Source organism: Parasteatoda tepidariorum, chromosome 3 (assembly GCF_982258835.1).
Source record: "Parasteatoda tepidariorum strain Cologne lab strain chromosome 3, Ptep-v5.0, whole genome shotgun sequence".
In the NCBI taxonomy this organism is placed as follows: domain Eukaryota; kingdom Metazoa; phylum Arthropoda; class Arachnida; order Araneae; family Theridiidae; genus Parasteatoda; species Parasteatoda tepidariorum.
Genome location: NC_141757.1, coordinates 23835428 through 23853601, shown reverse-complemented (window position 1 = coordinate 23853601; position 18174 = coordinate 23835428). Strand labels below are relative to the sequence as shown.

General features: G+C 30.2%; 2 protein-coding genes across 6 annotated transcripts in view; both read right to left on the bottom strand.

Annotated features, from left to right (window-relative positions):
- Positions 1-2946, bottom strand: part of Myo31DF (Unconventional myosin ID) — a 55838-nt gene extending 52892 nt beyond the window's left edge. For both annotated transcript variants that reach the window (XR_015432457.1, XM_087158963.1), the window contains exon 1: positions 2785-2946. Coding sequence is in view for 1 of the 2 variants with exons in the window: in XM_087158963.1 (XP_087015089.1) it covers positions 2785-2873 (89 nt within the window). In the remaining variant the exon portion in view is untranslated. The remainder of the gene's footprint in view (positions 1-2784) is intronic.
- A 10756-nt stretch (positions 2947-13702) lies between these two features.
- The window catches only part of LOC107438284 (uncharacterized), a 72335-nt gene continuing 67863 nt past the window's right edge, over positions 13703-18174 (bottom strand). For 2 of the 4 annotated variants that reach the window (XM_087158960.1, XM_087158959.1), the window contains exons 9-11: positions 17469-17750; positions 16269-16425; positions 13703-13891 (exon numbers count right to left, since the gene is read on the bottom strand). In XM_087158960.1, coding sequence (XP_087015086.1) covers positions 16276-16425; positions 17469-17750 — 432 coding nt within the window. In that variant the 3' untranslated portion in view covers positions 13703-13891; positions 16269-16275. The remainder of the gene's footprint in view (positions 13892-16268; positions 16426-17468; positions 17751-18174) is intronic. The other 2 variants (XM_087158962.1, XM_087158961.1) reach the window with 1 other exon arrangement.

Here is an 18174-nt window from a genome sequence, read left to right as displayed (position 1 = left end):
CAAAAAAAAAAAAAAAAATTGGGTAATTTTTGTTATGTTTCAATTAATAATTTTTAGTTTTGTACCAATCAGACTTAGTAAAATTACCCCATGAAGAACTGTGTTAAATTAAACGATTGTTTTTCTTTTTTTGTTTAATAAGAAACTATTATCAAAAAATTTTAATAACATACTAACTTTACTTCGTAAAAAGGTTTCTAAGAAGTTATAGTAACTATAGAAAAAAATAGGGAAAATTTCAAACCAAAAAATTTGCATCCTCGAAAAATATTACGCTTTGAGAATTTTATGCTCCTTTGTATAACACAAGTGCTGAATGTAATTATACTAATATACAAAACCAAACTCTTAAGTGAAAGCCTCCTTGAACATTTAAAGTAACTAAATTAAACAATGTTAAAAACAATGACTGACATAAAAATTAAACAAATAAAAAGGAAATAAAATCCTTATTCACACAAAGTTTGAGAGAAAATGAAAATTCATTTTCCTGAAACTAGGAGTTTCAGGAAATGTAACACATTTCATAACAAGGATGTTTTTCAAAAATATAAAGATTTAATACTAAATTATTTCATTCTCGAAAATTATTTAATGGGATCAAGACAGATGTGTTCATTGTAGTATATTAACAAAAGTATCTTATTACAAAATTTATGCAACTGTACAATTTTAAAACCAAAATGGTGTAGGTCACGTTAGAAAATATCAAATTAGTCTGAGCATTAATGCCCTATCACTTTTTTTTCAAAATTTTTTATCATTACCAAATGTGGTGATTTAGCAACATAAATCCAGAATGGATAGACAAGAAATTCAGTTTCCTTTTTCATGTACACATTTACCTTTGTATGAATTTATAAAATTTCATGAGTTTATACACGTTAAGTGTATTTATAATCGACAACAAAAAAAAAGAGCATGGTGTCAACAGATTTTAAGATAAATAATTGAATTTTTCAACAGTTAAATCTCCTGATACAGTCAAAACTTTCATTAAACTGTGATAATAAAATGTCAATAAAATATTTGATCAAATAAAGCAATATTAAATAAAATAATATTAAATATAGTTGCAATTAAACAGCTTAGAATAACTTAAATAATTTATTTATTAATCAGAGCAGGACTTAGGTTTAGTGAAATCCATGGCATGTTAAATGTAATGGGCCATTTTAATTCCAATTTGAATTTCAAAAAAATATATAAAAGAATATCAAATTTTCAAAATAACAATTCAACTTGTTAGGAGTCTTTTTTTCTTCAATTAAAACAATCTAGATTTTTAAGCTAAAACAAAGTCCAGCTCTGGATAAAACATACAACAAAAATTTAATAGTAAAGATGATTGACTTAATTTATAGTTAAGTAAAATCAGATTATTATTATAGGTAAAATAAAATTCTAAAATTAAAAAAAAAGATCTAATAAAATGATATTGTATTTAAATTGCAGCGAAGACTCAACCCTATAAAATTAAAGAAAGGTAATGTGTCAAAAAAGTCCATTCCTATCCAACAAAAAGCAAATTTAGCTCATACTTCAATTGTTAAAGTATTATATAAATATTTGTAGTAGTTTTAGAGAAAAACATTCTTACCATAATAGCTCAATTTTTAGAAAAAATTCTTAATACAAAATTTATATTAACATTCATACCATAAAAAATCTTTTGTACAAGACACTGTAAATAAAAAAATAATTTAATGACTGATTATGGCTTGTTGAAGTTAGAATAAAAAATCCTCCTTATAAAATAGAACAGCATTTCCAGTATAATGTTCAATTCTATTCTACACAACTAGATGTGTCTAATAAATTAATTCCATAAAATAAATATAAATGATAACTCAAATAAATTTATACTTAAAAATAAATTACCAATATACTATTTATTTAGTTAAAAGAACTCCATTTAGTTCTGTTTATACTTATAAGAGTTGTTTGTTTTAATTAAGATACAATTAGGAGAGAAGTCAAAAAAAAATAATTTTTTTTGTTTGTTATATCTCAGTTGTGTTTTAGCTTAGTGTTGTTTAGTAGTCAATAGTTTAAAACATAGATACAGTTATGAGACAACTCATTTTATAATAATACATTTAGAAAAATATTTGAAGCTCATTTTTCAACAAAGTTTTTAAGCTTATACTTTGACTAATTCAGCAATAACCTTTTATCTAAAACATTGCTGTTATTTGTTATAATTGCTAAACATAAAAATACTTCTATTCATTATGCAAAATAAGTTTCTTTCAAAAAAAAAAATATTTAAATATAAACAGATTCTCAGCGACTCTACTAAAAAAATGTAAGAATAATTTATTTAATACAAGATAAATTTAGGAATAAGTCTTTTAAATAACTTATAGCAAATATAAATAAAATAAAAATTCTTTACAAAAGCACTTAAAATAAATACAATATTAATATGTATCGGATTTTAAAGTCAGTAACATAGAGATACAATCATTTAAAATTAAAAGAAACAAAAGGAATTATTTGATCGCTATTAAATAAACTGAAATAGTTTATGAGGATATTTATATTTGATTTAATCCATTTCTGCTACATGACAACAAGCTTAAAAGAATTTAAACTGGCATAAAATTTTTTTTTTAACAATTCAATGTTTAAAAGGTACGTTGTTTACGTTAACGAAAAACCGGCAATAAAACATGCTTTCTAGAGATCATAAGGGAGGGGCTAATAGACAATCGAACTGGTTTTTTAAAACAGAAAAACCATCAAAATATCGATCAATAACAAAAGATGATCAGAACATACCGTAATTTTAAGTTTTTCATAAATTCTTCCATACAAATATCCTCCAAAAGCACAAAATCGCCGATTCCAGCTTCCCCGAAATCCGCCATTGTTATTTTGAAAATGACAGGTCCGCCAACCGCTCCACTATGTTGTCGTCTGGTTAGTTTTCTCAGTTGTTTAGTCAACACGAGAGGAAAAGGTTTACTGCAAAAGAAAAGAAAATCGCCAACTAACGTTTCAACGCCAATGACGATTTTTAAGTAAAAAAAAAATTAATTGTAACCAAATTTTGATTTTTTTTTTTTTAAACTTACATATTTATAGATATTGAAAATAACCGTAATAAAAGTGTCAAATAATTTTTGTTTTCAGACTGTGTGATTTTATATTGCAATAGAGCCAAAATTTAAAATTGGGCGATTCAGGGAGACTAGTTTTTGAAAGGCACGAAATAAAAATGCACAGTAGTTCGCAAAATCTCACAATAAAAAAAGGACGTAGCTCTTTTTCTTCCATTTGCTAAATGTCCGTCAAATAATTAATTATTTTTTCAATGTCTTGAAATGTTTTAAACATTTAATAATATATAAATTGATAGTGATTCATGATCTTTTTATTATTATTAGTCTGAAATATTGGGGGGAAATCTTTTTGAGGCTTATATTTATTCAGGGAAACATAAGTTTATCCCCCCCCCCAATGAATCACTGGTTGAAGGATATCCAAAAAATAACAATTTAGGACATTGGACGTTTTACAAGAACTGGGAGGTCACTCACCAACCCCCGGTGTTATTTAGCCCCGCAAAAATCGGTATTTTTTCAACAATAAAGATCATTTTGTCTATAAAATGTATAATTATTATAATTTAGGGAAACGACATTTTGTTAATATGTTAATCATAGCAAGATGAACGTTAACTTGATTATTTGGATTTGCAAAACAATCAACAGAATATGAACAAATTGGCGTTTTTTTTTTCTTCTTTTATTGCAAAAAAAACCTAATTAAAACATTATTTGAAGTATTTAATCATTTTAGCTATGTTGTCAACTATAGTATTTTATATTATTATAGTTAGATTTTCAAAACATTATATCAAATAAGGTATCTAATTATAACAATATTGCATTTATGCGTATTCAAAATCACGGTCTTTTTGCAATAAATTCTTGCATCAGATAATATTACATTTATTTCAGATAAAACAAAAGTAACGACAACTGATTAAGCACAATTAAATTTCAAAATTTTAGGAACATGTTATAGTCAGAGAAATGTTGCTTTGAGTTGAGCACAATTTAGAAATAAATATTTCTGGTTAAAAAATTAAACTAAAGCAGGTTTGAAAAAAAATCATTTTTCACTTACAGCAAAATAGTAAAATTTTTGTAAGCTTCTGATTATACGTATTCTGTACTAATCAATAAAATAAAAATTAATGAATTTACTATTAAAGAAATAATACAAATAATTAAAATCAATTATGACAATTTCTAATAAAATTATAACAATTAAGTAGCATATTTTGTTTTAATTCGTTATTCATTTTTTTAAAAAAATAATTTTTAAAAAATCTTTAATGATTGAAAAAGAATTATTGATGGAGATACACAGAAAAATAATAAAAATAATGTATTCAACAGAAAAATAATAAAGGATAACAAGACTTTAGCTGTAAAATAATTTAAAAAAAAAAATCATAACTGAAGCTTTCTTAAAATATTAAAACGCTTAACGCTACTTTTTTAATATTTTTTCTTCATTTTATACATATATATTTGACTTCCACCGGTGAATGTTGACAATCACATAGTCGCTCTGATAAATGTCCCAAATATATACTAGTTCTAGTTATAAGTACCACTGCTCGATATACATTTGCCCGGTACTCAACACTGATGTTTCTCCTACTCTATATCCTCAGCAGATATTAAAATATCGAATAAATATAATAATATCAAGGAATAAATTAATATAAAACTAAGAGGCTCCGCCCCCTGCTCGCTGACGCTCGCCAACCCCCGAGGATTGCTACGCAGTCCTATGTGGTTCACGCCGTGAACCATGGCTAACTGCGCTCGCTCGCCAATGAACACAATGTTCTAGCACAAAGACATAATATATTATCATCAAAGACATAGTATTTTATCATCAAAGACGTAGTATTTTATCATCAAAGACATAGTATTGTACTTATGTAGAATAATTCTACCAATGTTCTTATTGGCTTTTAAAAAAGTATATTAGCTATTTAGATTGTACATGGTGAAAGAATCAAAACATTAGCTAAATAAGAAACATATTAGCAAAATAAATTATCAAATATTGCTTCACTAATATTCTGCATTTTAAAGCGTGAAAATTCAATGCGTAAATAAACGCGAAATATAAAAAAAATTCAATGCATTCAATACAAACACTTAAACGTTTTTTAGACGTTTAGGTAGCTCCCAGTAGAAAAATATCAATTCAACAGCGGCCTTTTAAAACATTCTCACTTCAATTAATTAATTAATTCCTAATTGGGTATAATATGAAAAAAACACAACTACTTCGATTTAGTAGGAACAACATATGACGCAATGCTAAACGAATGGAATTTAGTTGTTGTTTATTTAGTTATTGTTATTAGTAGTTGTTGTTATTTGTTTTAGTTGTTGTTGTTCATTTAGTTGTATTTAGTTTCAATAACTTTTCTTTATAATGCAATAAAATCTGGCGAGCAGCTATTTAAACGATCGAACACTTCGTTTGTTTATTTGTGGCTTGAAGTTAGGCTCGCAGAAAATGCCGTTCATGGGTTAAATTTAGTAGGAACAACACAACCTGTGACGTAGGCTATATTATACCCAATTGAGTTTAAATTAAATATTGTCATGTTTTTAGTGCATGAATCTGAATTGAACAACCTGATAATGCTCACTCTGGTTATTGTTATCTGGTTGCTCACTACGTGCTCTTGCGCGCCGAATCCAATCAATTAAAAATGAAAACTGTTGCCAGAGCGAGAAAAGAAATATCATCGGTTTTATTGATACATACTTACATACGTACGTATTAGTGTTTTATATAATAAGATAGATTGGATTATAACAAATATTTCGGACTTTCACCTAAGCGACTATGTGATTGTTGACATTCACCGGTGAAAGTCGACATTCCCTTGATTTCTTTCTTTCACGGTAACAACATATAAGCTAGTACAGGGATGGGCAAACTTTTCGGTCGTGGGCCAAAAGCTGGAAAAAAAAGTTTGGTGGGCCGAGTAAAAACTTCTAAAATAAAAATTCTAACTTCTGAAATAAAATAAAGTCAATTCATCATTGAACGCATGGCACTCTGCATCAACTTTGCATTTTTTAGTTGCCATTTTGGGATTAAAAATGTTTACAAATAACTCAAAAAGGCAGTAGCCATTTCATACATTTAATAATTTCACCGTTATTCACAATGACTTTGTATGTGTGCAGCCTTTCCATAAGCAGTAAATTATGTTAGAACTCATGCCGGAAGAAAAATCCGCTCGTTGGAATTTAAAATGCGTAGTAAGCCTCATGTGAAGTACAATTCACCTATATTAGATTCCATATGTCTGCTCCTCGCGAAAGACAAATGCTAGTTGGAGCTAATCTACGGCTATTCTATAAAGGACTTTTATTTTCAACATTTTATCAATTGAAGCCGTTAATGTTAACTATTTTAATTAATTTATGTTTTGTAGAACAAAAATAGAGAAAGTAGAAAGTTAAAATTCTGTCCGCGGGCCGGATAAAATCTTCCGGCGGGCCACAGTTGGCCCGCGGGCCGTAGTTTGCCCATCCCTGCGCTAGTAGGATGCCCGTTTTCCGTACGGGGAGAAAAAGAAGTAAATGATCTATGCTCTCGTTTAAGCCAGTATTGAACAATACAAAAGTAGTGCAAAATTGAAAGACATACAGAACCGAATCAATTTCTATTTTTTTTATTTATTTAGTATTTTGTTTTTGCCAGTGGCTTTAAGTTATAAGATTAAACAAATTACTTTTTAGTATTTCATCCCCCCAAAGTAAAAATTAAAACGGTATTCAGTTTCTTTTGGTATGATGCTATTACTCGTGGCCTACTCATCATAGGAAAATTTTGCGCAATCAATCAATTTTATTATCCTTTTTAGAAGACGTAAAACACTTATTTCCTCAGCATCTATATTAAAACCGCAAAATATTGGTGCAGTTTATATAAATACCAAATATAGGGGAGAGTGGTGTCAATTGTAACAGGATACGATTGTAACAGAGCAAAAATTTCGAGTATCGGGCTCTAGATTTGGTTCCTAGGTGGCGCACAAGGAGCATTTAATAAATCTACATGTACACCCCTGCTGGCAACCATTTTTATGTACTTTTGAAAGAGTTACATCACAAAAGATATTTTCCCGCTACGTAAGTACTTTTTTTGGTATTGGAATATTATATTGTAACAAAGTAATTTTGTTTAAACAAATAAAAGTTATTAACCGAATATATAAATGGACACCTTAATTAACATTTCAACAAAAAAAAAGATTAGTTTTGTTAATTAACTAGCATTGTTTTTAACAAATGAAGCTGAAATGGCGTCTTGGGGACGATTGTAACAGCTGAAAATAAATAATCTTATGTTTGCAAACCATTACTTAACTCTTTAAGAACCACCAATAGTTTCCTATATCATTTATATTATGTTGCATGTGCATTATTTTATTTGTCACCTTTCACAAAATAAATTAAAATTTTTAACCCCTTAAAGTTAAAAGTTTAACCCTTTAGGTCTCTGCTCATTATTATTTTTACTCCTAAAATATCACTACTATTTTGATCAATAAAAAATATATCACAACTATAATAATATGTATAATTAACTATGTTTTAGTTGAATTTATGAACTGTTAGAATTGACCCCGAAAGTGGGGACAATTGTAACAAGTGTACGACTGTCAAAAATTGTTAATAACTAATATAATAACATTTAAAATAAGGTATTTATTTTTTTTCTAGTAGAGGATAGTCTACTTTACTCGTCTGTCAATTAATACTAATAATATATCGGATTTTTTGTCAGTTAAAAATAGTTAAGTAAAAAATGTTACAATTGACCCCACTCTCCCCTACTAATTGTATTTTTATTATTATATTTGGTATATCATCCCAGCACATTTCTTACTAAACTGCACCATTAAATTTACGTTTTTCCTTAACGAGTTAATACTATATCTCTTTAATTTTACAAATTTTATTTTTTATTTCAAATAATACCTGTTATCAAAATTGCTTAAGTATCATTGGCGTCAATAATAGCATGACGATTTTTCACGTTTCTCTTAAAAGAATTAGTAAGATTTATGCATTAATTTTTCATGTATGATTTTTTAATTTCAATTAGCATTTATCAGCAAAATTAATTATGCACCATTTGGCGCCAAAAATATTGTGGCGAATTTTTACTTTTCTCCGAAACGAAAATGAATATGTACCATTTCTCCACTAATTATGCTTTTTAGTACCTACTTGTTTTCTTTGTTTTAATTTCCTTAATTAGTCACCAAAATTATTGAAGCAACATTGGCGTCAATAATCGTACGGCGATTTTCCAACTTCTAAATAAATTAGTATCACTTCTTCATTAATCTTGCTTAGTACGCAACTTATTATTTTTTTTTTATTTCTATTAATACCTACTATTACCAAAATTAATCAAAAATTATTGGCATCAATAACAGTATGGAGATTTTTATGTTTTTACCTTAGAGAATTTGTACTATTTCTCCATTGATTTGGCTTATCAGCTCATAACTTAATTTATTTCAATTGCCGTTGACTTAAAATTAACTAGTTTCATATAGCACGTTTTAAAAGCATAACTATTAAGAAAATCATGGTTTCAGATAACTTCAGGAATGCTAATTTACTTACGTAATCCGAATGAATGTTACCACATTCACGTTGATCATCGAGTTTCATCTGACATTACGAATTAAAAAAAAAAACAAATAAACGTTAGAACTACAATAAACTCTTTTTTTAAAAAAAAATTTTGATTAATGTATATATACAAATCTGAGAAATTTTTTTTTGTGATTTGAAGAAGCGTTAATAAATTTTGCCGTTGGTAAATTGTAAGGCAGTTCCTAAGAAACGTTTGAAGCATTTCTATTTAATTATAAGTGAAGAACTGGGCTGCAAACTGCGAAATACTAACACTCCAGAATATTTATAGTGGTAGTGAAATTAAAACTAAATACGCAATTTCAAGAAAAAAGCTTTTAAAGCATTACAAATGTTAATTAATTAAATTGCATGCGTTTTTGAATTATTTAAATTTAAAAAATTTTAAATTATTAGCTAAAATATAAAATTTTCACACCACTTTAATTGTGAAAAATACTTGGCTAGAAGCTGAAAATTTAAGGGATATACGTATGATCTAGAACAGAATATAGTAATGCCACTGTTCCCCCCATTTTTATTTTTAACAAAAAAATAATATAAGACATAGGGAAGAATTTAAAAATTTTTTTTTATCTATTTTTAACCGTTTTTTAAGAAAAAAATTTTTTTTAGAAAATTGTCTTACTTGAACTAAACGAGCGAAATGGAGTGAACGAAAAGGCTTTTAATCGTATATTTAGCTCGTGCTAGTTTCATATAAATGGCTTTTAGGAGAAAAAAAATTCGATTTCTATTTGATTAGAGAACCAATATTTAAAGAAAATTTAAAAAGTGGCATTAATATTATAATAAAGAAAGCACAAATTAATTTTCTTTTATTAGCTTTTAACTTTTACCATGGTTCTGCGTCGCTTCTCTCCGCGCACAATTCATCATGACGATCATTAGACGCGCACAAATTCTAGTGGGATAATTCGTCGAGAACACAATTCGCCACGGTAACAATTCGTCGTAGACACAATTCGTCACGGTTAAAATTCGTCGTCGGTACAATTCGTCACGGGCACGATTCGTGGCACGTACAACTTGTCGTACTTATTATCGTAGCAACGATTCATCGTTAGCGCAATTTAGATGATATACATCTATTTATGAAGAAGACGAAGCTCTAATACGTCTATTTACGAAGAAGATTTGCATAGGTAAAAAAGATACAATTTCTAAAAGCTTCCAGCATAATCTTTCAAATTGTGCGAACAGTTTTACCTCGTCGAACCTTCTCAAACATTTAATTGCTTAAAGATTGAGTTACTATAAAAGTGTTTCTATTTTTTTTATCATAAGCGATTAAATTTCAAATTTGGCCGGACCATGCTATTGGTCGAAAATGACATCACTACTTGTGGGAAGGGAGATGGTACGTATCGACTGGCGTTTACGTGACTTAAATATTTATTTTGTTGTATAGTTTGTCTAAAGTAACAACTCCCCTAGTCATTCGTCTGGACCGGTGGCGGTGACTATGATAACGAGGTATAACTATTTCAAGTAGGGGTGTGGGGTCACTGTTTAGAACAAGTTTTGGCTTGGATCAGAAAGAGGAAGGGAATCTTTTTTCTCAGTCTACTGTGTTAGCCCTAGAGTGAAAAGAAGCTACCCTCCCTGAAATGCGCTATTCTTGTTTCCATAGCAGCAGACGGCCTCAGACTTCATGTCGGTGGGAGTTCTTACCGTAGACAAACTATATTTATGAAAACGAAGATCTAATACGTTTATTTAAGAAGATTTTCATGAGTAAAAATAGACACAATTTCTAAAAGTTTTAAGCAAGATCCTTCAAATTGTGCCATCAGTTTTGCCTCGTGAAACCTTCCGAAACATTTTATTGCTAAGAGATTGTTTGCACAAAGATACTATATTTCCATATTTTTGTCACGAGCGATTAAATTTCGAAATAGCCGTATCACGCTATGATTGGTCGAAAATAACATCACTAGATTTGGGAAGGGAGATGGTATGCATCAACTGGCGTTTACTTGACTCAAATATTTATTTGGTTGTATGCATTATACATTATAACATTTATAACTAAAGCAAACCAAAATACTGTCTTACAGTCGCAGTATTTATATTTATTACCTATCAGCTCTTAATAAGACTTAACCACTGTAGTACTATCATTATTTTTCTTCCACTGTAATACTATCATTATTTTTAGTATTATTTTTTTTTTCTATTAAACACACATTTCTTTTATTTAAATTAAATTTTTTGACATGTTAGGCTAAAAAAAAACACGTCTGAAAAAAAATGTAGTAATATATCTTGAATGGTTTATTATTATAAAGTCAATAAATTATTAAATAGAAATAAAGAAACTCAAAAACTAACTTGTTCAGAGGCAACATTTTTAGCAATTTTCTAAAATCGCTTCAACGCAGCCAATCTTCCTTCACGCAAACAATGATGTCATTTTCGACTAAATAGCGTGATCAGGTAGGTCACTTTGAAATTTAATAGCTCGTTTTTTTTTTTTTTTTTTTTTTTTTTTTTTGTCCTACCCCTGTTTCTTCGCGATTCTTTTCTCTGATTTGTGCTAACAATCCTTCTACTTATTTGACAAAACCTCATGAGACTAAATTGAGCACACGAGCCTGCAAATGTATTTTTTACCAATAAATAGTCTTTCACAAGATGCTGAGATGCCAACTTTCTCTGTTTAAGAGAAAACTTTTTTAGTCGTAACTAGTTTAATGTATTTAAAATTTTTATTCTCGGCTTAGACAATTTGATTTAGACAACTACTACGCATTTTGAAAATTATTATATAGAGTGGTAGACATTTAAGAACTAAAGCTTTTAGAAGTTTCTAATCAATTGGCATCCATGTGTACATTGTTGTTGTTGTTAATTTACGTCGCACTAGAGCTGCACAATGGGCTATTGGCGACGGTCTGGGAAACATCCCGGAGGATGATCCGAAGACATGCCATCACATTTTTGATCCTTTGCGGAGGGGATGGCACCCCCGCTTCGGTAGCCCGACGACCTGCGCGCGAAGTCGAGCACTTTACGGTAGCACAGTTTAACGAGGACCAATACCGCACACCCTCGGTCCCTACGCAGACTGATCCAAGTGGTCACCCACCCGCACACTGACCGTAGCCAGTGATGCTTGATTTCGGTGATCTGCTGGGAACCGTGTCATAGCAATCAGTCCACTGCGGGACCCATGTGTACATTGAAAATTAGTATAGATATCATCATCATCAACATTTATCTGGGCGCCTGGGGCCGTTAGCGGCCTTTTTCCCATTCGTCTTGAATTTTGATCTTTGGGGTGGTTCTTCTGGTAATTGGAATGCAATTGAAGTAAAAGGAAGTTAAATATTTTGAATTTTAGATAAAATTACGTCACTACAAAAATGAGCTGCCATCGGTCTGAGGTTTATGTCTTCTCTTAAGTTTTCAAAAGTAAAAATTTCGTTGAATCCTGCGGTGTCACAATTTATGGTTTTTTCAAGAAATCTGAAATTTAGCTTTGCAATGTGATGTTCTAAAGAATCTATGTTGAGGTCGCGATGTATGTTTTTATTTCTGATAAACCATCTTGCTTTTGTTATTTTCCTGAGGATTTTGTTCTGGCATGTTTTGAGTTTTTTAAGGAGTGATGTGGTGATGTTGCACCAAGCATTAGTAAAGATATTTACTTTTACTTTACTTTTATTTACAAAAATTGGTCACCTGGGCGGCGCAGAAGGCCCATATTCCATACATCATGTAATATTACAGAAATTTATTATAAAAAACAGTTTGAGTTCAGCCGTCTATAGGGCGACTGTTACTGAAAAACAAGTACCTTGCTAGAAGTAAAGATATTTGCAGGGCTGTCAACTTTCTATGTTTTTTTGGAAAATGTTCTTCTAGTGGTAGCTAAGTTTATGAATTAATGTATTATTCTTTGTTTCGTAAATTTGATTTAAAGTTATTTTCCACACCATATGTAAAGGCACGCCTGCCAACTACTACGCTTTTTGCAAAATATTTTATACAGTGGTAGACGTTTAAAAACCAAAGCATTCAGAACTTTTGATAATTTTGCTAACATTTTAAAAGCCTCGCTATGAGAGAGCTGCAGGGTTTCCTCAGCTCTTGTAAATTTTAAAAAGTGGTAACGAAAATTCAACAAATATCGATAGTTTAATTTCTGTGTAACTACCAGTAAAAAATGTTTTCCAAAGAAAGTATATATGCATGAAAATTCCAGCTTCCAAACCACTTAACAACGAAGTATCATATTAAAATAAGAAATATCTTTAACCATTAATCTAAACGTAATACCACTACCATACCTGCCAACTTTCACTCTTTCTGAGAATGAATTTTCCAAGTGGTAGTAAAACAATTACCGAAAAACAACCTTACTCAAAAATATATTTATATTTTGACTAGGTTAAAATTCGCTAACGTTAAGATTAGTATGCTTTTATATATTTGATTTAAACGTAGTGGTGGTCAAACTCATTTATAATTATTATTATAATTCAAAAATTTTAATGACATGACATGAGTTTCGGTACAACTTTAAATACAAAATTAAAATCTTCCGGAAAAACCGGAAGAGTTGGCAGGTATGCAGTACTAAAATTTTTCTAGAACCGAGGAACCCCTGAAGCTGAAAAAAAATGGCGTTCGATAAGAACTTTTAAATCATTTATATATAGTGGTGTGGAAAATAAGTTTAAATGAATTAATAATACATTAAAACATAAACTTAGCTACCACTAGACTAAATTTTTACAAAAAGGATAGAAAGTTGGCAGCTCTATGAAACACCGCTTGGTCCCAGTTCTCTCGTGTTGAGGCTTTAAAAGTGTCAGCAAAATTGCCGAAAATTCTTAAAGCTTTATTTTTACTTGTCTACTACTCTATAAAATCTTTCACTAAAAATGTGATAGTTGACAGCCAGTATTCATAACAGTAGAGTTTTTTCTCATCATTATTGATTTTATTTAGAAAAATGAGACTGAGAATAAAATTGATCTTTATTAGCAACAGAATTAGTTACAAAAAAAGAGTGAATCTGTAACAAAGAGGATCAAGAGAAGCATTTGTGTACAAAGAAGCTATACAAAGTGTTAGCAAAGCCACACGAAAAGGAATTCAATACAACTTTTTTCTTTCAGGTCTGGAAGCACTTGCACCAAAACAAACTGCTAAGAAATAAAAGAGAGAAACACACATTAGTACAAAAAATTGCTTAGTTTACTAGCTGTATACCAGTTAAATACGGGATGAATATATATAAAAAAGAAAAGAATCTATAAATTAGTATTGAATAACATCAAGAAATCATGCCCGTAACTAAAAGACATATACCAACACAATTTATAAATCTAAAATAATTTCAACTATTTTTTACCCTTTTGCAAAATGGGTATTGTTTTGGTTTTGATGGCGTGCGTGCCTTATTTGGACGTCAACTGTGTTCAAGAGTAATAGTGAACAATGCGCATGCGTCGTCATTGCGTTGCTATGGCGACCGCTGTTGTTTAATAATTTTTTTAGAATTCATTTTTTTTTTCTTTTTATTTTCACCAACAGTCATTCTTAATGTATTTATAGAATAATACTCTACAGAATTTTTTCTATTCTTTTTAAAATTAACTTTTAATTACTTACTTATATAAATATGAATACAGAAGAAGGAAAAGTAATTTCTAACGTCTTGAAACACGTATATAGTCAGGATTTGTAAACTAATCAGACGACATTTGAGACAGTTGGACATCAATCGGGACAGTTTGTACAACTCATTATTTGAAATGTTGTGGCTTTTATCGGAGTCAAACCAGAAAAAAAAGCAATTGCCCAATGGGCAACCAGCGATCGTAATAAAGTGATCACAATTTTTAATTTTTTTTATTAATTCCTGAGTGTTCATTTTTATTATTAATTATGTTTTTTCCAAGTAAAAGTCGTACTTGAGCTTTCTAGTAACAAACTGCATGTATTATGGCAACTTTTTTTGACTTACAATGCCATTTACTGACCTCGTAACAAGAAAACGTAGGAGTGTATTTTACAGTAAAAACTTAACTCTTGTTTTGGATTACGAATTCTCGATTTATTTATTTACTCAATTTTTCCTCAAATTTTCCAGGTCGGTACGATTTAGGGAGCTGGTGATACGAATTAGGCAACTGGTTTCCTAAATCGTACTACTTGCAGAGCTTGTAAAAAGAATTAATTTTCATAACCCTACTGCAAAAATATTTTTACAAAAAAAATAAAAAAAATAAGTAGCTCTGAATAACTATATTTTATTATTAAAATATCTCAAATGCATTTGTCAGTGATTTGTGATTGTTAAAAATTTATAAGTGAAAAGTGATACGATTTAGGCAGTTCGCCTCTAACTTTATTAACCCTTTCGCACCGGACGGGACATTTGCTGTCCCAGTCCATGGGTGAAAGCCCTTATATAGCAAGACGGAAAAGAGAAAAACCTGGTACGTAAAACACTTCATTCCAGCATTTTTTTCGAAAAAAATGAAATATCTGTAACCATCAAGATTTCTTTTATAATTTTGGCATATATATAAAACTGCTTCCTTTCCAAGATAAAGTAGATATTGTTGAAAAATTTAAAAAAAGAATAAGTAAACTCCTCCCCAAAACTAGCCATAACTGAAATGATTTTACTACCAGCCTTTCCTCTTTTCCGTCTCGCTTTCACCCCTGCTGATTTTTCGCCGTATTTCGCCGAAAGGGTTAAAACAGAATTTGTATTGGTGCAGTTTTAACAATTACCAAATAAATCAGTAAAATACTTCGTACCTATATTGGCATATTTGGTACCTATTACATAACCTCTAACAGTGTGAAATACAATTATTAGAGGAAGCAAACCAAAACCTATATACTTTAAAAACAAATAGATTTTTTATCTGACCCAAATAAAGATTTTAGTGTATGGCTATTTTTCAATCTAATTTTTAAAATATCGTTTAAAATATTCATAAGTAGTGGTGGAAAAACGTTCTTTTAATTTTAATTCATTAAAATATTAATACGCTATCTTTGCTACCACTGGAAAAAAATATTTTTTGAAACTACGGAAAAACCGTTGTAAAATTCCTGATTACAACTGCATTAATTAACATAATAACAACAGTACGTATTACTAAAATTATATAAGCGAAATTATATACTATGGTGATTTTTTACATTTCTTCTAAACACATAAGTAACTTTTCTCTGTTAATTTTTCTTTTTAGTCCATAGCTTTTTTTTTCTTTTTTTTTATTTCAATCTTTGTAAGATATGAAACTATCAACAGTTCTTCTTAAGATATGAAAATACTAAGTTTCAGAGCTTTACAAAACCTGCTGTTCCTTCTAATAATCCAGCTTGTTTTTTGCAATTGCAATTTTCGTCAAAAATCACAATTCCATCAAGTCTAATGCAAATTGCGTCGAAAATCACGTTTTAGAGAGGCAACCACTTTGTTTCGTGGGAAATGTTACGAACGTTATTTTACGCTCCAATTTAAAATAGAAAAGTAAACAATGAAAATAATTTTTATTTTACTGGATTATCAGAAGACTTGTATTCGATGGTTTTCTCTATCGCAGGCTAGTATCTGTCCGGTGGGGGATACGGCGATGCCTTCCAGACCCTTAAACTCTCCATCACCCGAACCCCAAGTCCCAAAAGCCTTGAGGAAAGTCCCGTCCGGGTGGAAGATCTAGAAAGAACGATACATATTAGCAATATGTCCAAGTACAATTACGAAAATACAATTACTAGTTGAGTAGCCAAGTAAGTAGCCAAGTTTTCTTAAATAATAACATAAGTGATAATAAAATTTATGATGTTTTGTTTTATTTTTGATAAAATAATTTTGATTATTATTAATTAAATAAATTTGAATAAAATTGATAGCAAAATTTACATTAATTGAATACTTAAACTTTAAAAAGAAGAAGACCTCCCATACCCACACATGTGACCTATAACGTCAGCTAATCTTTATCAGCAAAATGGCGTATTAAAGTTAAGCTAAGTTTATATACATAAGACAGAATGTTAATTAATGATAAGTTAATTAAATTCTGCGCCGCATCGAACATCGAATTAATATAATTCTTTCATAAAGTTGAAATATAATTCTTTCTTGTCTACTTATTTCACTTAACTATTTGTTTAGCAGTTTTAATTATTTGTTTATGTATTTTATTGTAACGGTGGTATATTTTTGTTTTATGTACCAGGCAACTTCAACTGCATAATTAGTTTGTTTATGTTCCTGTTTTTGTGCCAGTTTCGTGCCTGTTTTTGTGTTAAATCTCTGTGTAAATATATAGTAAAAGAATTGAAATCTGGGAAAAAGAATCTTTGAAAGAATTCAGAATGTGTCACTTAAGAGAATTGATATTTGACGGTCTAGGCTTAGTCGAAATCGAATATAAGGAACATTTGCTAACGTAAGCAAATACCACTTTTCAACACCCAATCAGGATCCAGATACACGCAGTACGTCACTCGTAGGTATGTCTGAAATTTGCTTATTTGTGGGACCGTTACAGAGCTGAAAGCACCATAATCTGCTCCTAATCTCAGACTGACGGTGGCTCGACACTGATGATAACATTGAAAGTGTATCTTTCAAATTTAATGTGCTAATTGCGCTTTTTCTAAGTTATTTTTTTTCAGCTTAAAGATAACCATAATTTGCATTGTTACAAAACTGTTTCAAGCAAAAGACTTTCCCCGTTTAAATGTTCTTACCTGAATTCGATTGTTGCCACTGTCTCCAACGATCAAATAACCCTGATCGTCGACGGCTACTCCCCGAGGATATTTGAACTGGCCTTCCTCCGATCCCTCCGTTCCAAATGTCGATAGAAGTCGACCGTTGACGTCGTAAATCTGTATTCGGTGGTTGTTGCTGTCGCTCACTATCACACGATTCGTCGTACTCACAGCCACGTAGTGAGGATGTTCCAGCTCCCCGGGTCGCTGCCCAATTCCTCCGAATTTCGTCACGTAGGTACCGTCTCCCTGGAACACCTATAAACATTGAAAATTGTATTAACTTATTTCCAATATAGTAATTTCAACCAGCATAACAGCAGCAACTCTTTTTAACTCTCTTAGTATCAATGTATAGTGTGCAAAATAAAAAGCGGAACACCCTGAATAAGTTCTGATCTAAGGATGATAGAAATTTTAATCTACTAACATGTAATTAATTCTTTAAAGAGTCAAACTTAAATTTGCCAATTGATTTGCGGAGACGACTGCTCGAGAATCAAGCAGTTTTATTGATATGCTACAATAGAAAAAAAATTTAGAAGTTACACAGATATTTAATTTTTCTCGAAAAAAAAAAATGCTAGGAGGAATTGTCCTTCCTACCAGTTTTTGTTCTTTTCCGTCCTGGTATATATAAGCTTTCAGTCCTGTCTGGTACTGAGACTGGTGTAAGGTCTTG